This window comes from Mustelus asterias, unplaced genomic scaffold (genome assembly GCF_964213995.1).
Source record: "Mustelus asterias unplaced genomic scaffold, sMusAst1.hap1.1 HAP1_SCAFFOLD_1080, whole genome shotgun sequence".
NCBI lineage: Eukaryota > Metazoa > Chordata > Chondrichthyes > Carcharhiniformes > Triakidae > Mustelus > Mustelus asterias.
This window is the reverse complement of record NW_027591025.1, coordinates 73,415-97,568: the sequence shown is the minus strand read 5'-3', so window position 1 is coordinate 97,568 and position 24,154 is coordinate 73,415. Positions and strand designations below refer to the sequence as shown.

Genomic DNA, 24,154 nt, shown 5'->3' with positions numbered 1-24,154 from the left:
TAGAGGTGTGTGTGTACATAGAGGTGTGTGTGTATATAGAGGTGTGTGTGTATATAGAGGTGTGTGTGTATATAGAGGTGTGTGTGTATATAGAGGTGTGTGTGTATATAGAGGTGTGTGTGTATATAGAGGTGTGTGTGTATATAGATGTGTGTGTGTATATAGAGGTGTGTGTGTATATAGAGGTGTGTGTGTATATAGAGGTGTGTGTGTATATAGAGGTGTGTGTGTATATAGAGGTGTGTGTGTATATAGAGGTGTGTGTGTATATAGAGGTGTGTGTGTATATAGAGGTGTGTGTGTATATAGAGGTGTGTGTGTATATAGAGGTGTGTGTGTATATAGAAGTGTGTGTGTGTATAGAGGTGTCTGTGTATGCAGAGGTGTCTGTGTATGCAGAGGTGTGTGTTTATAAAGAGGTGTGTGTGTTTATAAAGAGGTGTGTGTGTGTGTATATAGAGGTGTGTGTGTGTGTATATAGAGGTGTGTGTGTGTATATAGAGGTGTGTGTGTGTAGAGGTGTGTGTGTATATAGAGGTGTTTGTGTATATAGAGGTGTGTATAGAGGTGTGTGTGTGTATAGAGGTGTGTGTGTATAGAGGTGTGTGTGTATATAGAGGTGTGTGTGTGTGTATATTGAGGTGTGTGTGTGTATATAGAGGTGTGTGTGTGTAGAGGTGTGTGTGTATATAGAGGTGTTTGTGTATATAGAGGTGTGTATAGAGGTGTGTGTGTGTATAGAGGTGTGTGTGTGTATATAGAGGTGTGTGTGTATATAGAGGTGTTTGTGTATATAGAGGTGTGTGTATAGAGGTGTGTGTGTGTGTATAGAGGTGTGTGTGTGTATAGAGGTGTGTGTACAGAGGTGTGTGTGTGTGTACAGAGGTGTGTGTGTGTGTGTATAGAGGTGTGTGTGTGTGTATATAGAGGTATGTGTGTATAGAGGTGTGTGTGTATATAGAGGTGTGTGTATATAGAGGTGTGTGTGTGTATATAGAGGTGTGTGTGTGTATATAGAGGTGTGTGTGTGTATATAGAGGTGTGTGTGTGTATATAGAGGTGTGTGTGTGTATATAGAGGTGTGTGTGTGTATATAGAGGTGTGTGTGTGTATATAGAGGTGTGTGTGTGTATATAGAGGTGTGTGTGTGTGTATAGAGGTGCGTGTGTGTGTATAGAGGTGTGTGTGTGTATAGAGGTGTGTGTGTATAGAGGTGTGTGTGTGTATAGAGGTGTGTGTGTGTGTATAGAGGTGTGTGTGTGTGTGTATAGAGGTGTGTGTGTGTGTATATAGAGGTTTGTGTGTGTATATAGAGGTGTGTGTGTGTATAGAGGTGTGTGTGTACATAGAGGTGTGAGTGTGTATATAGAGGTGTGTGTGTGTATATAGAGGTGTGTGTGTGTATATAGAGGTGTGTGTGTGTATATAGAGGTGTGTGTGTGTATATCGAGGTGTGTGTGTGTATATCGAGGTGTGTGTGTGTATATAGAGGTGTGTGTGTGTATATAGAGGTGTGTGTGTGTATATAGAGGTGTGTGTGTGTGTGTATATAGAGGTGTGTGTGTGTATATAGAGGTGTGTGTGTGTATATAGAGGTGTGTGTGTGTATATAGAGGTATGTGTGTGTATATAGAGGTGTGTGTGTGTGTATAGAGGTGTGTGTGTATATAGAGAGGCGTGTGTGTGCGCGCAGACGTGTAGAGGTGTTTGTGTGTGAATAGAGGTGTGTGTATGTGTATATATATATATATATATAGGTGTGTGTGTATATAGAGGTGTGTGTATTGAGGTGTGTGTGTGTATATAGAGGTGTGTGTGTGTATATAGAGGTGTGCGTGTGTATATAGAGGTGTGCGTGTGTATATAGAGGTGTGCGTGTGTATATAGAGGTGTGTGTGTGTATACAGAGGTGTGTGTGTATACAGAGGTGTGTGCGTGTATGGAGGTGCGTGTGTGCGTGTATGGAGGTGCGTGTGTGTGTATATAGAGGTGTGTGTGTGTATATAGAGGTGTGTGTGTGTATATAGAGGTGTGTGTGTATATAGAGGTGTGTGTATATAGAGTTGTGTGTGTGAATATAGAGGTGTGTGTGTATATAGAGGTGTGTGTGTGTGCATAGAGGTGTGTGTGTGTGCATAGAGGTGTGTGTGTGTGCATAGAGGTGTTTGTGTGTGCATAGAGGTGTGTGTGTGCATAGAGGTGTGTGTGTATATAGAGGTGTGTGTGTATATAGAGGTGTGTGTGTATATAGAGGTGTGTGTGTATATAGAGGTGTGTGTGTATATAGAGGTGTGTGTGTATATAGAGGTGTGTGTGTATATAGAGGTGTGTGTGTATATAGAGGTGTGTGTGTATATAGAGGTGTGTGTGTATATAGAGGTGTGTGTGTATATAGAGGTGTGTGTGTATATATAGAGGTGTGTGTGTATATAGAGGTGTGTGTGTATATGGAGGTGTGTGTGTATATGGAGGTGTGTGTGTATATGGAGGTGTGTGTGTATATGGAGGTGTGTGTATATAGAGGTGTGTGTGTATATAGAGGTGTGTGTGTGTGTATATAGAGGTGTGTGTGTATGTAGAGGTGTGTGTGTGTATAGAGGTGTGTGTGTGTACATAGAGGAGTGTGTGTGTATATAGAGGTGTGTGGGAATATACAGGTGTGTGTGTGTGTATAGAGGTGTGTGTGTGTATAGAGGTGTGTGCGTGTGTATCGAGGTGTGTGTGTGTATAAAGAGGTGTGTGTGTGTATATAGAGGTGTGCGTGTGTATATAGAGGTGTGCGTGTGTATATAGAGGTGTGTATATAGAGGTGTCTGTGTTTATATAGAGGTGTGTGTGTGTGTATATAGAGGTGTGTGTGTGTATATAGAGGAGTGTGTGTATATATAGAGGTGTGTGTGTATATAGAGGTGTGTGTGTGTACGTAAATAGAGGTGTGTGTGTATATAGAGGAGTGTGTGTATATATAGAGGTGTGTGTATATAGCGGTGTGTGTGTATATATAGAGGTGTGTGTGTAAATAGAGGTGTTTGTGTATATAGAGGTGTGTGTGTGTGTACAGAGATGTGTGTGTGTGTACAGAGGTGTGTGTGTATTTCGAGGTGTGTGAGTGTATATATAGAGGTGTGTGTGTATATAGAGGTGTGTGTGTATATAGAGGTGTGTGTGTGTGTGTATAGAGGTGTGTGAGTATTTCGAGGTGTGTGTGTGTATATATAGAGGTGTGTGTGTGTATAGAGGTGTGTGTGTGTATACAGAGGTGTGTGAGTTTAGATAGAGGTGTGTGAGTTTAGATAGAGGTGTGTGTGTATATAGAGGTGTGTGTGTATATATAGAGGTGTGTGTGTATATAGAGGTGTGTGTGTATATAGAGGTGTTTGTGTATATAGAGGTGTGTGTATAGAGGTGTGTGTGTGTATAGAGGTGTGTGTGTATAGAGGTGTGTGTGTGTGTACAGAGGTGTGTGTGTGTATAGAGGTGTGCGTGTGTGTGTATAGAGGTGTGTGTGTGTGTATATAGAGGTGTGTGTGTATAGAGGTGTGTGTGTGTATATAGAGGTGTGTGTATATAGAGGTGTGTGTGTGTATATAGAGGTGTGTGTGTATATATAGAGGTGTGTGTGTGTATATAGAGGTGTGTGTGTGTATATAGAGGTGTGTGTGTGTGTATATAGAGGTGTGTGTGTGTATATAGAGGTGTGTCTGTATATAGAGGTGTGTGTGTATATAGAGGTGTTTGTGTATATAGAGGTGTTTGTGTATATAGAGGTGTGTGTATAGAGGTGTGTGTGTGTGTATAGAGGTGCGTGTGTGTGTATAGAGGTGCGTGTGTGTGTATAGAGGTGTGTGTGTGTATAGAGGTGTGTGTGTGTATAGAGGTGTGTGTGTGTATAGAGGTGTGTGTGTGCGTGTATAGAGGTGTGTGTGTGTGTGCGTGTATAGAGGTGTGTGTGTGTGTGTGTATATAGAGGTTTGTGTGTGTATATAGAGGTGTGTGTGTGTATATAGAGGTGTGTGTGTGTATATAGAGGTGTGTGTGTATATAGAGGTGTGTGTGTATATAGAGGTGTGTGTGTACATAGAGGTGTGTGTGTGTATATCGAGGTGTGTGTGTGTATATCGAGGTGTGTGTGTGTATATCGAGGTGTGTGTGTGTATATAGAGGTGTGTGTGTGTATATAGAGGTGTGTGTGTGTATATAGAGGTGTGTGTGTATAGAGGTGTGTGTGTGTATATAGAGGTGTGTGTGTGTATAAAGAGGTGTGCGTGTGTATATAGAGGTGTGTGTGTGTATATAGAGGTGTGTGTGTGTATACAGAGGTGTGTGTGTATACAGAGGTGTGTGCGTGTATGGAGGTGCGTGTGTGTGTATATAGAGGTGTGTGTGTGTATATAGAGGTGTGTGTGTGTATATATAGAGGTGTGTGTGTGTATATAGAGGTGTGTGTGTGTGTATATAGAGTTGTGTGTGTGTATATATAGGTGTGTGTGTATATAGAGGTGTGTGTGTATATAGAGGTGTGTGTGTGCATAGAGGTGTGTGTGTGTGCATAGAGGTGTTTGTGTGTGCATAGAGGTGTGTGTGTGTGCATAGAGGTGTGTGTATAGAGGTGTGTGTGGAAATAGAGGTGTGTGTGTATATAGAGGTGTGTGTGTATATAGAGGTGTGTGTGTATATAGAGGTGTGTGTGTATATAGAGGTGTGTGTGTATATAGAGATGTGTGTGTATATAGAGGTGTGTGTGTATATAGAGGTGTGTGTGTATATAGAGGTGTGTGTGTATATAGAGGTGTGTGTGTATATAGAGGTGTTTGTGTATATAGAGGTGTGTGTATAGAGGTGTGTGTGTGTGTATAGAGGTGTGTGTGTATAGAGGTGTGTGTGTGTGTACAGAGGTGTGTGTGTGTATAGAGGTGTGCGTGTGTGTGTATAGAGGTGTGTGTGTGTGTGTATACAGAGGTGTGTGTAGACAGAGGTGTGTGTGTGTATACAGAGGTGTGTGTGTGTATACAGAGGTGTGTGTGTGTATACAGAGGTGTGTGTGTGTATACAGAGGTGTGTGTGTGTATACAGAGGTGTGTGTGTGTATAGAGGTGTGTGTGTGTATATAGAGGTGTGTGTGTGTATATAGAGGTGTGTGTGTGTATATAGAGGTGTGTGTGTGTGTATATAGAGGTGTGTGTGTGTATATAGAGGTGTGTGTGTGTATATAGAGGTGTGTGTGTGTATATAGAGGTGTGTGTGTGTATATAGAGGTGTGTGTATAAAGAGGTGTGTGTGTGTATATAGAGGTGTGTGTGTGCATAGAGGTGTGTGTGTGTATAGAGGTGTGTGTATAGAGGTGTGTGTGTATATAGAGGTGTGTGTGTATATAGCGGTGTGTGTGTGTATATAGAGGTGTGTGTGTATATAGAGGTGTGGGTGTGTGTATACAGAGGTGTGTGTGTGCATACAGAGGTGTGTGTGTGTATACAGAGGTGTGTGTGTGTATACAGAGGTGTGTGTGTGTATACAGAGGTGTGTGTGTGTATACAGAGGTGTGTGTGTGTATACAGAGGTGTGTGTGTGTATACAGAGGTGTGTGTCTGTATACAGAGGTGTGTGTCTGTATATAGAGGTGTGTGTGTATATAGAGGTGTGTGTGTATATAGAGGTGTGTGTGTATATAGAGGTGTGTGTATATATAGAGGTGTGTGTGTACATAGAGGTGTGTGTGTATATAGAGGTGTGTGTGTATATAGAGGTGTGTGTGTATATAGAGGTGTGTGTGTATATAGAGGTGTGTGTGTATATAGAGGTGTGTGTGTATATAGAGGTGTGTGTGTATATAGATGTGTGTGTGTATATAGAGGTGTGTGTGTATATAGAGGTGTGTGTGTATATAGAGGTGTGTGTGTATATAGAGGTGTGTGTGTATATAGAGGTGTGTGTGTATATAGAGGTGTGTGTGTATATAGAGGTGTGTGTGTATATAGAGGTGTGTGTGTATATAGAGGTGTGTGTGTATATAGAGGTGTGTGTGTATATAGAGGTGTGTGTGTATATAGAAGTGTGTGTGTGTATAGAGGTGTCTGTGTATGCAGAGGTGTCTGTGTATGCAGAGGTGTGTGTTTATAAAGAGGTGTGTGTGTTTATAAAGAGGTGTGTGTGTGTGTATATAGAGGTGTGTGTGTGTGTATATAGAGGTGTGTGTGTGTCTCTAGAGGTGTGTGTGTGTAGAGGTGTGTGTGTATATAGAGGTGTTTGTGTATATAGAGGTGTGTATAGAGGTGTGTGTGTGTATAGAGGTGTGTGTGTATAGAGGTGTGTGTGTATATAGAGGTGTGTGTGTGTGTATATTGAGGTGTGTGTGTGTATATAGAGGTGTGTGTGTGTAGAGGTGTGTGTGTATATAGAGGTGTTTGTGTATATAGAGGTGTGTATAGAGGTGTGTGTGTGTATAGAGGTGTGTGTGTGTATATAGAGGTGTGTGTGTATATAGAGGTGTTTGTGTATATAGAGGTGTTTGTGTATATAGAGGTGTGTGTATAGAGGTGTGTGTGTGTGTATAGAGGTGTGTGTGTGTATAGAGGTGTGTGTACAGAGGTGTGTGTGTGTGTACAGAGGTGTGTGTGTGTGTGTATAGAGGTGTGTGTGTGTGTATATAGAGGTATGTGTGTATAGAGGTGTGCGTGTGTGTGTATAGAGGTGTGTGTGTGTGTGTATAGAGGTGTGTGTGTGTATATAGAGGTGTGTGTATATAGAGGTGTGTGTGTGTATATAGAGGTGTGTGTGTATATATAGAGGTGTGTGTGTGTATATAGAGGTGTGTGTGTGTATATAGAGGTGTGTGTGTGTAGATAGAGGTGTGTGTGTGTATATAGAGGTGTGTCTGTATATAGAGGTGTGTGTGTATATAGAGGTGTTTGTGTATATAGAGGTGTGTGTATAGAGGTGTGTGTATAGAGGTGTGTGTGTGTGTATAGAGGTGCGTGTGTGTGTATAGAGGTGTGTGTCTGTATAGAGGTGTGTGTGTGTATAGAGGTGTGTGTGTGCGTGTATAGAGGTGTGTGTGTGCATGTATAGAGGTGTGTGTGTGTGTGTGTATATATAGAGGTTTGTGTGTGTATATAGAGGTGTGTGTGTATATAGAGGTGTGTGTGTATATAGAGGTGTGTGTGTATATAGAGGTGTGTGTGTATATAGAGGTGTGTGTGTACATAGAGGTGTGTGTGTGTATATAGAGGTGTGTGTGTGTATATCGAGGTGTGTGTGTGTATATCGAGGTGTGTGTGTGTATATAGAGGTGTGTGTGTGTATATAGAGGTGTGTGTGTGTATATAGAGGTGTGTGTGTGTATATAGAGGTGTGTGTGTGTGTATAGAGGTGTGTGTGTATATAGAGAGGCGTGTGTGTGCGCGCACACGTGTAGAGGTGTTTATGTGTGAATAGAGGTGTGTGTATGTGTATATATATATATATATATAGGTGTGTGTGTATATAGAGGTGTGTGTATTGAGGTGTGTGTGTGTATATAGAGGTGTGTGTGTATATAGAGGTGTGTGTGTGTATATAGAGGTGTGCGTGTGTATATAGAGGTGTGTGTGTGTATATAGAGGTGTGTGTGTGTATACAGAGGTGTGTGTGTATACAGAGGTGTGTGCGTGTATGGAGGTGCGTGTGTGTGTATATAGAGGTGTGTGTGTGTATATAGAGGTGTGTGTGTGTATATAGAGGTGTGTGTGTGTGTGTATATAGAGTTGTGTGTGTGTATATAGAGTTGTGTGTGTGTATATAGAGGTGTGTGTGTATATAGAGGTGTGTGTGTATATAGAGGTGTGTGTGTATATAGAGGTGTGTGTGTATATAGAGGTGTGTGTGTATATAGAGGTGTGTGTGTATATAGAGGTGTGTGTGTATATAGAGGTGTGTGTGTATATAGAGGTGTGTGTGTATAGAGGTGTGTGTGTATATATAGAGGTGTGTGTGTATATAGAGGTGTGTGTGTATATAGAGGTGTGTGTGTATATGGAGGTGTGTGTGTATATGGAGGTGTGTGTGTATATGGAGGTGTGTGTATATAGAGGTGTGTGTGTATATAGAGGTGTGTGTGCATATATAGAGGTGTGTGTGTATGTAGAGGTGTGTGTGTGTGTATATAGAGGTGTGTGGGTATATACAGGTGTGTGTGTGTGTATAGAGGTGTGTGTGTGTGTATAGAGGTGTGTGCGTGTGTATAGAGGTGTGTGTGTGTATAAAGAGGTGTGTGTGTGTATATAGAGGTGTGTATATAGAGGTGTGTATATAGAGGTGTGTGTGTTTATATAGAGGCGTGTGTGTGTGTGTATATAGAGGTGTGTGTGTGTATATAGAGGAGTGTGTGTGTATATAGAGGTGTGTGTGTGTACGTAAATAGAGGTGTGTGTGTATATAGAGGTGTGTGTGTGTATATAGAGGTGTGTGTGTGTATATAGAGGTGTGTGTGTGTATATAGAGGTGTGTGTGTGTATATAGAGGTGTTTGTGTATATAGAGGTGTTTGTGTATATAGAGGTGTGTGTGTGTGTACAGAGATGTGTGTGTGTGTACAGAGGTGTGTGTGTATTTCGAGGTGTGTGTGTGTATATATAGAGGTGTGTGTGTATATAGAGGTGTGTGTGTATATAGAGGTGTTTGTGTATATAGAGGTGTGTGTGTGTGTGTGTATAGAGGTGTGTGAGTATTTCGAGGTGTGTGTGTGTATATATAGAGGTGTGTGTGTATAGAGGTGTGTGTGTGTATACAGAGGTGTGTGTGTTTAGATAGAGGTGTGTGTGTGTGTATAGAGGTGTGTGTGTATATAGAGGTGTGTGTGTATATAGAGGTGTGTGTGTATATAGAGGCGTGTGTGTATATAGAGGTGTGTGTGTATATAGAGGTGTGTGTATATAGAGGTGTGTGTGTATATAGAGGTGTGTGTGTATATAGAGGTGTGTGTGTATATAGAGGTGTGTGTGTATATAGAGGTGTGTGTGTATATATAGAGGTGTGTGTGTATATAGAGGTGTGTGTGTATATATAGAGGTGTTTGTGTATATAGAGGTGTGTGTGTATAGAGGTGTGTGCGTGTATAGAGGTGTGTGTATAGGGGCGTGTGCGTGTATTGAGGTGTGTGTGTGCGTATGGAGGTGTGTGGGTGTGTGTGTATATAGATGTGTGTGGGTGTGTGTGTATATCGAGGTGTGTGTGTATATAGAGGTGTGTGTGTATATAGAGGTGTGTGTATATAGAGGTGTTTGTGTATATAGAGGTGTTTGTGTATATAGAGGTGTGTGTGTGTATAGAGGTGTGTGTGTGTGTGTATCGAGGTGTGTGTGTGTGTATAGAGATGTGTGTGTGTATAGAGGTGTGTGTGTGTGTATAGAGGTGTGTGTGTGTGTATAGAGGTGTGTGTGTGTGTATAGAGGTGTGTGTGTGTGTATAGAGGTGTGTGTGTGTGTATAGAGGTGTGTGTGTGTGTATAGAGGTGTGTGTGTGTGTATAGAGGTGTGTGTGTGTGTATAGAGGTGTGTGTGTGTGTATAGAGGTGTGTGTGTGTGTATAGAGGTGTGTGTGTGTGTATAGAGGTGTGTGTGTGTGTATAGAGGTGTGTGTGTGTGTATAGAGGTGTGTGTGTGTATATATAGAGGTGTGTGTGTATAGAGGTGTGTGTGTGTATATAGAGGTGTGTGTGTGTGTATATCGAGGTGTGTGTATATCGAGGTGTGTGTGTGTATATAGAGGTGTGTGTGTGTGTATATATAGCGGTGTGTGTGTATATAGAGGTGTGTGTGTGTGTATAGAGGTGTGTGTGTGTATAGAGAGGCGTGTGTGTGCGCGCACAAGTGTAGAGGTGTTTGTGTGTGAATACAGAGATGTGTGTGTGTGTATACAGAGATGTGTGTGTGTGTATACAGAGGTGTGTGTGTATATAGAGGTGTATGTGTGTATATATAGAGGTGTGTGTGTGTATATAGAGGTGTGTGTATGTATATAGAGGTGTGTGTGTATATAGAGGTGTGTGTGTGTATATATAGAGGTGTGTGTGTGTATATAGAGGTGTGTGTCTGTATATAGAGGTGTGTGTCTGTATATAGAGGTGTGTGTGTGTGTATATATAGAGGTGTGTGTGTATATATAGAGGTGTGTGTGTGTGTATAGAAGTGTGTGTGTATATAGAGGTGTGTGTGTGTATATAGAGGTGTGTATATACAGGTGTGTGTGTATACAGAGGTGTGTGTGTGTGTATACAGAGGTGTGTATGTGTATACAGAGGTGTGTGTATGTGTATACAGAGGTGTGTGTATGTATATAGAGGTGTGTGTGTGTATATAGAGGTGTGTGTGTATATAGAGGTGTGTGTGTATATAGAGGTGTGTGTGTATATAGAGGTGTGTGTGTGTATATAGAGGTGTGTGTGTGTATATAGAGGTGTGTGTGTGTATATAGAGGTGTGTGTGTGTGTATATAGAGGTGTGTGTGTATATAGAGGTGTGTGTGTGTATATAGAGGTGTGTGTGTATATAGAGGTGTGTGTGTATATAGAGGTGTGTGTGTGTATATAGAGGTGTGTGTGTGTATATAGAGGTGTGTGTGTGTATATAGAGGTGTGTGTGTGTGTATATAGAGGTGTGTGTGTATATAGAGGTGTGTGTGTGTATATAGAGGTGTGTGTGTGTATATATAGAGGTGTGTGTGTGTATATAGAGGTGTGTGCGTGTATATAGAGGTGTGTGTGTGTATATATAGAGGTGTGTGTGTGTATATATAGAGGTGTGTGTGTGTATATAGAGGTGTGTGTGTGTATATATAGAGGTGTGTGTGTGTATATAGAGGTGTGTGTGTGTGTATAGAGATGTGTGTGTGTGTATAGAGATGTGTGTGTGTATATAGAGGTGTGTGTGTGTGTATAGAGGTGTGTGTGTATTTAAAGGTGTGTGTGTGTATATAAAGGTTTGCGTGTATATAGAGGTGTGCGTGTATATAGAGGAGTGCGTGTATATAGAGGTGTGTGTATATGGAGGTGTGTGTATATGGAGGTGTGCGTGTGTATGGAGGTGTGTGTGTGTATAGAGGTGTGTGTATAGGGGCGTGTGCATGTATAGAGGTGTGTGTGTGTGTATAGAGGTGTGTGTGTATATAGAGGTGTGCGTATATATAGAGGTGCGTGTATATAGAGGTGTGCGTGTATATAGAGGGGTGCGTGTATATAGAGGGGTGCGTGTATATAGAGGTGTGTGTATATGGAGGTGTGTGTATATGGAGGTGTGTGTGTGTATATAGAGGTGTGCGTGTATATAGAGGGGTGCGTGTATATAGAGGGGTGCGTGTATATAGAGGGGTGCGTGTATATAGAGGGGTGCGTGTATATAGAGGGGTGCGTGTACATAGAGGTGTGTGAATATAGAGATGTGTGTGTGTATGGAGGTGTGTGGGTGTGTGTGTATATAGAGGTGTGTGTGTATATAGAGGTGTGTGGGTGTGTATATAGAGGTGTGTGGGTGTGTATATAGAGGTGTGTGTGTATATAGAGGTGTGTGTGTATATAGAGGTGTGTGTGTTTATAGAGGTGTGTGTGTTTATAGAGGTGTGTGTGTTTATAGAGGTGTGTGTGTATATAGAGGTGTGTGTGTATATAGAGGTGTGTGTGTATATAGAGGTGTGTGTGTATAGAGGTGTGTGTGTCTATAGAGGTGTGTGTGTATATAGAGGTGTATGTGTATATAGAGGCGTCCGTGTATATAGAGGTGTGTGTTTATATAGAGGTGTGTGTGTGTATAGAGGAGTGTGTGTATATAGAGGTGTGTGTGTGTATATATAGAGGTGTGTGTGTGTATAGAGGTGTGTGTGTATATAGAGGTGTGTGTGTGTATATATAGAGGTGTGTGTGTGTATATATATAGAGGTGTGTGTGTATATAGAGGTGTTTGTGTATATAGAGGTGTTTGTGTATATAGAGGTGTGTGTGTGTATAGAGGTGTGTGCGTGTATAGAGGTGTGTGTATAGGGGCGTGTGCGTGTATTGAGAGGTGTGTGTGTGTATGGAGGTGTGTGGGTGTGTGTGTATATAGATGTGTGTGGGTGTGTGTGTATATAGAGGTGTGTGTGTATATAGAGGTGTGTCTGTATATAGAGGTGTGTGTGTGTATGCAGAGGTGTGTGTGTTTATAAAGAGGTGTGTGTGTGTATCGAGGTGTGTGTGTATATAGAGGTGTGTGTGTGTGTATATAGAGGTGTGTGTGTATATAGAGGTGTGTGTGTATATAGAGGTGTTTGTGTATATAGAGGTGTGTGTGTGTGTGTATAGAGGTGTGTGTGTATTTCGAGGTGTGTGTGTGTATATATAGAGGTGTGTGTGTATATAGAGGTGTGTGTGTATATAGAGGTGTGTGTGTATATAGAGGTGTGTGTGTATATAGAGGTGTGTGTGTATATAGAGGTGTGTGTGTATATAGAGGTGTGTATGTGTATACAGAGGTGTGTGTGATTAGATAGAGGTGTGTGTGTGTATAGAGGTGTGTGTGTATATAGAGGTGTGTGTGTATATAGAGGTGTGTGTGTATATAGAGGTGTGTGTGTATATAGAGGTGTTTGTGTATATAGAAGTGTTTGTGTGTATATAGAGGTGTGTGTGTGTATAGAGGTGTGTGCGTGTATAGAGGTGTGTGTATAGGGGCGTGTGCGTGTATTGAGGTGTGTGTGTGTGTATGGAGGTGTGTGTGTGTGTATGGAGGTGTGTGGGTGTGTGTGTATATCGATGTGTGTGGGTGTGTGTGTATACAGAGGTGTGTGTGTATATAGAGGTGTGTGTATATAGAGGTGTGTGTGTGTATGCAGAGGTGTGTGTTTATAAAGAGGTGTGTGTGTGTATAGAGGTGTGTGTGTATATAGAGGTGTGTGTGTGTGTATATAGAGGTGTGTGTGTATATAGAGGTGTGTGTATATATAGAGGTGTGTGTGTTTATATAGAGGTGTTTGTGTATATAGAGGTGTGTGTGTGTGTATAGAGGTGTGTGTGTGTGTATATAGAGGTGTGTGTGTGTATATGGAGGTGTGTGTGTATATAGAGGTGTGTGTGTGTATAGAGGTGTGTGTGTATAGAGGTGTGTGTGTGTATGGAGGTGTGTGTAAATATCGAGGTGTGTGTGTGTATATAGAGATGTGTGTTATATTAGAGGTGCGTGTGTGCACACGTGTAGAGGTGTGTGCGTGTGTACAGAGGTGTGCGTGCATGTGAAAATCAGCTTTCCAGCATCACTGTTCCCATTAAAAATGACAAAATGTCACATATATGCCTTTGCATAGTTAGATGGTTTTCTTTAAGTTTGATTTTGTCTTTAACTTTTTCAGTTAACCATGCATGGTGGGTCCTACTCTTGGAATTTTTCTTTCTGTATTCTGAAATATCTCTTTAAATATCAGGCATTGCATTTCTATGAACCCTTCCGGTCACCTCGTTTGCCAGTTCATTTTAACTAGCTTTCATGCCGTCATAATTATCCTTATTTAAGTGTAAAATATTAGTCCTGGACCCATTCTTCTCCCCCTCGAACTGGATGAAAAATTCAATCATCTTATTTATGATCTGCTAACTGGGGTTGGCTTCACTATGAGGTTATCAATTAATCTTATCTTGCTGCACAATACCAGGCTTAGTATAGCCTGTTCTCTGGTTGACCTCAGAACACACTGTTCTAAGAAACAACCCCAAAAACATTCTCTGAACTCCTCATGTACCTTTGTCCATCTGATTTTACCAGTCTCTGTGTAGATTAAAATCTCCCATGATTACCGCTGTACGTTTCTGACAAGCTCCCATTATCTTTTCCTTTATACCCCGTCCTAACATGTAGTTACAATTGTGTGGAGGAGGTGCTTTACATCACTCCCACAAGTAACTGCTTGCCTTTATCATTTCCCATCTTAACTCGAACCATTCCCTGAACCTCGATCAATCCTCTCTAATGCACTAATACCATCATTAATTTACAGAACCACCCTCAGAAACATTTATTCACTATCTTTCAAAAGTTGGTGAGTGAAATGCTCCTTGACTGGACTGAAGGAGGAAATTTTCCAGAAAACCATATTTGCATCATCAAACATATTTACATATTGGACTAATTGGCACCACTCATAACGGGCCAACAATGCAGAGGGGCACCCCCGGATGGATATTCGATCGGGTCCCCCCCCTGCACAGCTGAGAGACTCACGAATTTCAGAAACTACGGAAGATCCCTAATCTGCCTAGCAACAGCGCGTAGCTGCATTTTAAACTGGCCAAGGCAGACATAAAAATCTGATAAACTAAGAGATAAGGATAAAAGGTTAAGAATGAAATACCCCAGACACCCAACAGGACAGGATGACATTAACACTCAATCTCACAAGCAGGAAACACAGACACGGAACAATAGGATCAATTTAAATAAGAGGACACATAGAGATGGTAATGGGAAACGCATTTAGACACCGGGGCAGGACCAAGTAATCCCATTAACACGAACACACACCATACAAATGCTAATCCATGAAACTTCCTAGGGACTTTTGAAACTGACAGACCACTTTATACATTGTGTAAAAAAGGCATAATCAAATGTTCCCGCGCGAATTTTGGATCCCTATAAAGATCCAGAGCTGATGTGATTTAATTGAGATCAACGTGGCCAAGCCACTGTTTCTGAGCTGGCTACGGGGGTCTCCCTGGGATCCCAGTAATTGTACAATAAAGACACGCTTTGAACCTTGATTTGCGACTCAACTTCTATTCTGCACTGGTAAGGGATATTTCCCTACAACAAAATGGCGTAGTCACGGCAGGATTTGATATCTGACTTCTGACTGATGGCCACAGTTTGAAAGTCGGGATCAAATTTAAACGAATCTGATACAAATCCAGAGCAGTCAAAGGCGAGTGCAGGTCTCCGTTCAAAGTGAGGTACCTTTAAGGGTTAGGGTTTGTCTGTTTTAAGTATTGTTGTCTTGTAGAACTGTATAATCTTGCCTAAGTTTTTAAATTGAAACAGAAGTCCGCACTAAAGAGGTACAGGTCAGAACGACCGCGTGGAAAAAGGTAAGTAACTTTTAACTTTAATAGGAGTAAAGGACCAGAGGTAAAGATAACAGGTTTTGGGCTATTTGATAACAGGAATTAAGACTAATATAAAGATAAGTACCGCATGCAGAACTAATTGGTGTAACTAACCCAGGATTGTAAATGAAACCGCTGTCTGTGCCAAGGCAATAGGACAAGGGAGTGCTTGACTCAAGGTGCCCTACCCTAAACTGGACGTTAAGAGGAGAAATCTCCCACGCTAAGGTTGGGTTTTGAAGCGGGCGCTAAGAGGCACAGGCACTCAGGGTGCAAGGCACGGACAGTGTAAATCGGGTAACAACACTGACTCTGAAGGGACGAACAACCTCAGAGTCGATACAGTTACTAACTATAACAGGGGCTTTGATAACAGAATACATGTGTGTAAGTGTTGAGGAAAAGGGGACCCGATCCATCCTGACCAAGAGACACGACGACGGAGGATCCATTAGGGACCCGGGCGGAGTTTGATAACCTTGTTCGTCTGTAGGGAACACCACAGCCCATAGCAGGATACCCGGTTTTGGGGTAACGGATCAACCCTGCTAGTGGGGGTGGTGGCCGAGCGGGAGGCGTTGTACTTAGAGGGGCTGGGAACAGGGGCGGACAAACCCACTAAACAACCAGCACACATCCCAATAAGACAACACAAAATAGTCCAAGCGTGAGGTGTCAGGAATAGTTGGGGGAGCCCAGGGGAAAGAGACCCACTGGAACCTCACTACGAGGCCCTACAGCAATACAGACGGTGCTGGGGCAGTATCAGTGACAGGAGATAAGGGAGAGAGTTGAGGCACTTTTACTGTAGCAGCCAGCATACGGGGGTTGCAGGACTGCTAGACAGAAAAATGGCAGACCACGTTGTTAAGGGAGAAACTGCAGTAGCTCTCATTTTGAAGTATCTGTTAGCCAGAGAAGCGATTGTTGCAAAGATGAAACGGAACGGGTGGAACGCATCACAAACTTTAGAAGATCAAAGAAAGTGGGTAGACGGAGTTAAACGGGACAAAACAAAAGTAATGGGAGTAATATTAGTGACCCAGTTAGCTGGACTAATTGAGGAAGTAAATGCCTCAATGGAGGAGAGACACAAAGAGACAGAACAAATTAAAGTATTACAGGAGAGAGTGAGGGAATTAGAACACAGAAGCCACACTGCGGAGATAACGCAGAGATCAGAGGAAACGGACCCTCGGCGCCCATACGAGTCAGTGCAGAAACATACAACCGCTCCAGCATCAGAAGAAAACGTAGAAAATTATAATCTAGCGCCAGTCACGAGAGGAGGGACGTTAGCACAACCAAAGGCAACCTATAAGCCTTTTACGCCAGGGGAAAGGCAGCAGATGGATAGGAGAGATCTTAGTTTTTGTATTTCAGTGTGTTTGTGAGATCTGGTAGCTTGTCGAATGTAGGTGGTTGTTGTTGTAATTAGATTGAGAGCAGGGAGCTCTTTGTTCCTGTGGAATGTTTGGTACAGGCAGTGGGTGCAGTGTATTGCACCTTGGTTTAGCCTCAGGGGGCTGGGAGAGTGTTAAAACTGTTAAAGATTAAAGTGATAGGATTTCTTGAATTTACTTCTGTTTTGAGTTAATTACAGTTTGGAAGAAAGAAGAATAAAAGCGATTGTCTTAATCAATGTTCTGTATTCTCTTTGAATGTTTTACACTCATCCCAGTCTGAAATGATAAGTTTGAATGAAAAAGGATGTACTGTGGAATGACTTTTGGAAGCTTCCATGTGTGTGTGTGTGTGTTTAAACAAAGTGGTTGCGTGGATGCTTTGTTGTTGTTTGTTTTAATGTTAAGAAAGGATTTAAACCTTGGAAGGAAGCATGTGCTCTTTCCTTTGTCTTGAAGTAGAAATTATAAGAGTTAGTTGAGGAGTTAAGAGAAGAAAATAAGTTATTTTGTGGAAAGGTAGAAAAGCAGGAACAAAAGACTGAGGTCTATGAATTAGTTTAAAGTGTATCAAGTCAGTGAAATACAGTATTAATCGCAGAATATCGCGATTTGCGAACGTCAGATAGTTTAGTATTCTGAACTAGTTAAAATTATGTACTGCCGTCGGAATTTCATGAGCCATCAAGGTTCAAGGTTTGCCAAATATAAAAGCACTGCAAAGCTTAAAACCTAGCCAGTTAAGAAACCAAAATGTTCCTAATCAAATAACTGGTATGTATTGTACCTGCTTTGATTTTGATTCGGCGCCTGTTACTTTTCCTAGAGTGCGGGGGTTTCGATCTGGAGCTCAGTTTAAAAAAAAGAAACGGCTTAAATTAAAAGGGTTTGGATATCACGGGTACGATGTGTAAAGTGGTATGATACAACTGCCGCTTGATTATTTTTATTATACAGTATAGCACTGCCATATAGACACAAGAATAACATCAAATCCTGAAAAGCCTTAACCAACTTTGTATGATATATTCATACACTATATTGGGCATTGATAAAGACATAATTATTTTGTGAAGTACTGTGGTGTAGCGCTTGCACGCAAACAAATGATCAAATTAGAGATAGTGTAAGAGTACTCATATAAAGATCGGAACTGTATGGCATGTGATTTTAATGGGGAAAGCGATGTCTTTTGATAAGACTACATACAAATGAATGGATGTATCCGACAATACATCCGAGACCTTAGCACCCAATTGAAGGGGATGCGCCGGTCCGTAATTTCTAATCAGGCACAGGTCGACGCAGAGGGGGACTCAGAAATATTACCAGAAGTCCCAAAAGCCGGGAGCCGGGTATTAACAAAAGTGCTTCCTGCAAAACCAGGATTTGCCCCAAGATGGCACGGACCTTACGAGGTCATTGTTAGCGGAGATACCTGTGCCTGTATAGATATAAGGGGACAGGGGGTCTGGAAACACTGGACCCAATTAAAACTATATGAGGACAAATGAACTAAAAAATACCGTTTTGCTCATTCAACTTCCACAGGAACCAGGACCAGATCTACTATCAAGACGTCGGAACCAACTACTTTTAATTTGATTGCCTGTTTATTTTCTGTATATACTGTAATTGTAAAATACTGTTGAAAAAAAAGAGCGATATGGGAACAGGGACATATCTGATAATAACCCTGACCATTGTAAATACACTCCAACATATGGGGGTTAGGGGAGCAGAACCACCAATCATGGAAGGAAACCTATTCCTGAAAACACACATCCAGATCTATGGGAATAGGACCGCTTGTTACCCCTCAGCGCGATCAGTAAACTCCCTATTCATCGCAACACCAGGGTGGCTCCCACAAGAGTTATTCACTATTGACACATCGGGGGCACCCTGCAAAGAACATATTGGGTACTTTAAGCAAGGGATACAAGGAAGGTGTGTAGAGCTCACTGAGCCGGGAATTCTAAGGGGGACGGGACCCCAACCGGAGGAGACACTTGGGAACTACCCACAATGTTTTAAGGGAGAGGGATGGGGGTGCGTGCATGCCTTTGTCCCTAAAAATGATTCGTGCGCTGAGGCACATTGTGCTCTCCAGGAGTGCCGGGTCCGGGAAGGACACTTCACTTGTGACTGCAAGCAACAAAAATGCATTGCAGTCACCGCGGGTAGGCAGCTTATGTGTGGCAAGTGCAACAGCACCCACGTAAGCTCAGCCTCAGGGACATATCCATTTGATTCTCACCAAGAGGTACAATCAAGTGGACAGTCCAGGGGGAGGGAAGGTTCCACAAGATGGGGCCATGCGGTCAAACGACACCGGGGTAATGCATGTTATCGGGTTAAAGACGGGTACGTGTTTTATTTAAAAATGTATATATGACGGCCACAGACAGGCCTCCAAGGTTATTTTCCGTAGGGACAATCAGACCTCTCACGGTTCCATGCCCAAGCGAAGGGCATGTCCAGAAACGCATAGTGACCAGGGCCATCAGCGCAGAATTTTGCTCCGACTGGCAGGCCCCTGTCACACTAGGGTCTTCTTTAGGATATGGATTTCTGGGGACACTATCCCTGGGAGGCGCCGCAGGGGTGATCAGTGCCAGTAATAGGAACTTCTTCATATGTGGACTGACCATTTTAGGAAACAACACCCTACAAGCATTAGGCGCAATTGACCAAGAACTCGCAGAACTCAGACTATACACACAACAAACGAGATATGCGGTGGACTATCAGCTAGCCAGACAAGGGGGGGTATGCACCATCATCAAGGAAAAATGCATCACATACGTACACGACGAGACACTAAACATAACAGCAGCCATGTCCGGGATACAAAAGCAATTGGATAACTTTAAACAGGGGTTAACAGGGACTGATGGGTGGTTAGGATGGCTGTTTAACACAGTTTGGGGAGCATATATTATGAAGGGATTAATCCTAGTAGTAGCCATCCTGTTCACACTCTGCCTTGGCCTAACCTGTATTAAAGTGATATGTGCAAATATTACATCAAGAATGCTACCCACTGCCAGTATCCAGATGCAAGAACTTAACAACGACACAGAAGAAGAGGAACAACGGCAAGGACAACAGCTGTACAAATCACTGTTCCTCTGAAGGTCGTCCATGGGGGGTCAGCCATGAATGGCACCCCCTGGACGAGAGGAGGGACTGAAGGAGGAAATTTTCCAGAAAACCATATTTGCATCATCAAACATATTTACATATTGGACTAATTGGCACCACTCATAACGGGCCAACAATGCAGAGGGGCACCCCCGGATGGATATTCGATCGGGTCCCCCCCCTGCACAGCTGAGAGACTCACGAATTTCAGAAACTACGGAAGATCCCTAATCTGCCTAGCAACAGCGCGTAGCTGCATTTTAAACTGGCCAAGGCAGACATAAAAATCTGATAAACTAAGAGATAAGGATAAAAGGTTAAGAATGAAATACCCCAGACACCCAACAGGACAGGATGACATTAACACTCAATCTCACAAGCAGGAAACACAGACACGGAACAATAGGATCAATTTAAATAAGAGGACACATAGAGATGGTAATGGGAAACGCATTTAGACACCGGGGCAGGACCAAGTAATCCCATTAACACGAACACACACCATACAAATGCTAATCCATGAAACTTCCTAGGGACTTTTGAAACTGACAGACCACTTTATACATTGTGTAAAAAAGGCATAATCAAATGTTCCCGCGCGAATTTTGGATCCCTATAAAGATCCAGAGCTGATGTGATTTAATTGAGATCAACGTGGCCAAGCCACTGTTTCTGAGCTGGCTACGGGGGTCTCCCTGGGATCCCAGTAATTGTACAATAAAGACACGCTTTGAACCTTGATTTGCGACTCAACTTCTATTCTGCACTGGTAAGGGATATTTCCCTACAACACACTAATACCATCATTAATTTACAGAACCACCCTCAGAAACATTTATTCACTATCTTTCAAAAGTTGGTGAGTGAAATGCTCCTTGACTGGTTCACAGCAGCAGTTCTTAGAGGATAATTTGGGAAGGGGCCAAAAGAACAAAAGTCAATAGTCTGTGCGGAGTTTGCACATTCTCCCCATGTCTGCGTGGGTTTCCTCCGGGTGCTCCGGTTTCCTCCCACAGTCTGAAAGACGTGCTGGTTAGGTGCATTGGCCGTGCTAAATTCTCCCTCCGTGTACCCGAACAGGCGCCGGAGTGTGGTGACTAGGGGATTTTCACACTAACTTCATTGCAGTGTTAATGTAAGCCTACTTGTGACACTAATAAATAAGCTTTAGAAGCTTTATAATTGTGAATTTCTCTGTAACCTGTCCAACAAACTCCCGCTGATGTAAGTGGAATCCTTGCCATACGACGGAAAAGTAATCAGCAGCTGATGCTGAGCGGAACAGGTTGAAATAACTACTTACAGGCAGGAAGCTCCATTCCTGAGACTTGGGATTGTACTTCTCCACAATGTCAATTGGAGACTGCTGGCTCCCGAACCCTCCGATCACTAACAATACCTCATTGGCTCCTACAGAAATAAACACAGTCAGCACCTGCACATTCACATCAAATGACAAGGATTTCTATCGCACCTTTCACAACTTCAAAATGACCCACGGTGCTTGTCAGCTCATTTTTAAAAATCATTTATGGGATGTGGGTTTTGCTGACTAGACCAGCATTGATTGCTTATCCCTTGTTGCCCTTGAAGGTGGTAGTGATCTGCCTTCTTGAATCTACAGTGCTGTTAGGGAGAATTCCATGATTTTGACCCAGCGACAGTGAAGGAACATGCAGGTAGTGGTGTTCCCAGTATCTACTGCCCTTGTCCTTCTAGATGGTAGTGGGTCGTGGGTTTGGAGGGTGCTGTCTAAGGAACCTTGGTGAGTTGCTGCAGTGCATCTTGTAGATGTTACACACGACTGCTATTGTTCATCAGTGGGGGAGGAAGTGAATGTTTGCGGATTGAATGTGGTATCTTTGAAGCATAATTGCTCTTGTAACGTAGGAAACTAATTCAAAATGACCACAAATATTTCTTAGTGGGTGAAGGAGATGAGAAGTTTCCAAATGCAAGTACAAAGTTAACAGAACAGAAGAAGCTACCGAACTCCCATCTCCTCCTGGAGAACCTATACCATGCAAATGGCAGTCATTGTTTAATATAACAAAACTAAGTTAATATTTTCATTTTTTTTAAATTCTACATTTTGATGCAACAAACATTTGCTTCCCCTTTCTCATCCTAATCGAGAAGTCTATAACATCAAGTTATAAAAAAACAAGCTGATCTCCTGTGTCTGCTCATGGTTAGTCTGGCCTGAGGAGTGTGACTGTGCTGTGGTTGCACAAGGATGGAGCTACTTTTAACCCACTTTAAGGCTCAGATATTTTTATGGAGAAACACTTTAATTACATGTCCAGAGGCCAATTTGAGACTAACTGCTGTGTGATGTTTCTGTAGATTGTAGTGGATGTAGTAAATCTACATGTGTCTATTTTAACGCCAGGAGTGTAGTGAATAAAGTGGATGAGCTTAGAGTGTGGATCGATGCTTGGAAGTGTGATGTGGTGGGCATTACGGAGACTTGGGGACAGGGACAGGACTGGATACATCAGGTGCCGGGTTTCAGATGTTTCAGGGGGGGGGGGGGGGGGGGGGGGGGGGGGGGGATAGTGTGACAGCTGTAGAGAAGGTGGAAGCCGTGGAGGGATTGTCTATGGAGTCTCGGTGGGTGGAAGTTCGGAGCGGGAAGGGGTCGATAACTTTCCTGGGTGTTTTCTACAGGCCGCCCAATAGTAACAGGGATGTTGAGAAGCAGATAGGGAAACAGATCCTGGAGAGATGTAGGAATAACAGGGTTGTCGTGAGGGAAGACTTTAATTTCCCAAACATCGATTGGAATATCCCGAGTGTAAGGGGTTTGGATGGGGAGGAGTTTGTTAGGTGTGTTCAGGAGGGTTTCCTGACACAGCATGTGGATAAGCCTACAAGAGGAGAGGCTGTACTCGATCTGGTACTGGCTAATGAGCCTGGACAGGTGTCGGATCTCTCAGTGGGGGAGCATCTTGGGGATAGTGATCATAACTCTATCTCCTTTACGCTAGCATTGGAAAGGGATAGGATCAGGCAAGCTAGGAAAGTGTTTATCTGGAGTAAGGGGAAATATGAAGCCATCAGGCAGGAGATTAGAGGCGTAAATTGGAAGGAGGCATTCTCGAGGAAAAGTACCGAAGTAAGGTGGCAGATTTTCAAGGAATGTTTGTCTGGAGTTCTGCATGACAACGTTCCGATGAGACAGGGAGGTGTTGGTAGGTTACGGGAACCGTGGTGCACGAAAGCTGCGCTGAACCTAGTCAAAAAGAAAAGGAAAGCGTAGAAAAGTTTCAGAGAGCTAGGCGATGATAGGGATCTAGATGGGTATACGGCCTGTAGGAAGGGACTTAAGAAAGAAATTAGGAGAGCCAGAAGGGGTCACGAGAAGGCCTTGGCAAGTAAGATTAAGGAGAACCCTAAGGCATTCTATAAATACGTGAAGTGTAAAAGGATGAGATGTGAAGGAATAGGACCTATAAAATGTGAAGGTGAGAAAGTCTGTACAAAACCGGAAGAAAGAGCAAAGGTGCTTAATGAATATTTTACCTCGGTATTCACGGTGGAAAAAGACCTGGGTGGTTGTACTACAGGATTGAGGCAGACTGAAAAGATTGAGTATGTGGACATTAAGAAAGAGGATGTGTTGGAAATTTTGAATAGCATCAAGATAGATAAGTCGCCGGGACCAGGTGGGATGTACCGCAGGTTACTGTGGGAGGCAAGGGAAGAGATTACAGAACCTCTGGCGATGATCTTTGCGTCGTCGATGGAGACGGGAGGGGTTCCGGAGGATTGCGGATGTGGTTCCTATATTCAAGAAAGGGAATAGGGATAGCCCAGGAAATACCGACCGGTGAGCCTAACCTCAGTGGTTGGTAAGTTGATGGAGAAGATCCTGAGGGACAGGATTTATGAACATTTAGAGAAGTTTAGTGTGCTCTAAAGTAGTCAGCACGGCTTTGTCAAAGGCAAATCGTGCCTTACGAGCCTGGTGGAGTTCTTTGAAAATGTGACTAAACACATTGACGAAGGGAAAGCGGTAGATGTGGTTTACATGGACTTCAGCAAGGCGTTCGATAGGGTCCCCCCATGCAAGACTTCTCGAGAAAGTGGGAGGGCATGGGATCCAAGGGGCTGTTGCCTTGTGGATCCAGAACTGGCCTGCCTGCAGAAGGCAGAGAGTGGTTGTAGATGGGTCTTTTTCTGAATGGAGGTCGGTCACCAGTGGTGTGCCCCAGGGATCTGTTCTGGGACCCTTACTGTTTGCCATTTTCATAAATGCCCTGGATGAGGAAGTGGAGGGATGGGTTGGTATGTTTACCGACGACACGGAGGTTGGTGGTGTTGTGGATAGTTTGGAGGGATGTCAGAAGCTGCAGCGTGACACAGATAGGATGCAAGACGCTGCAGCGTGACATAGATAGGATGCAAGACTGGGCGGAGAAGTGGCAGATGGACTTCAACCCGGATAAATGTGTAGTGGTCCATTTTGGCAGGTCAAATGGGATGAAGGAGTATAATATCAAGGGTAA

The 24,154-nt window shown here is 42.9% G+C and overlaps 1 protein-coding gene across 1 annotated transcript in view; it reads right to left on the bottom strand.

The window, feature by feature from the left end:
• Nucleotides 1–17,283: 17,283 nt before the first annotated feature.
• Nucleotides 17,284–24,154, bottom strand: part of klhl12 (kelch-like family member 12) — a 42,957-nt gene continuing 36,086 nt past the window's right edge. The window contains exons 8-9 of the mRNA XM_078205908.1: nucleotides 20,947–21,053; nucleotides 17,284–17,339 (exon numbers count right to left, since the gene is read on the bottom strand). Coding sequence (XP_078062034.1) covers nucleotides 17,319–17,339; nucleotides 20,947–21,053 — 128 coding nt within the window. The 3' untranslated portion in view covers nucleotides 17,284–17,318. The remainder of the gene's footprint in view (nucleotides 17,340–20,946; nucleotides 21,054–24,154) is intronic.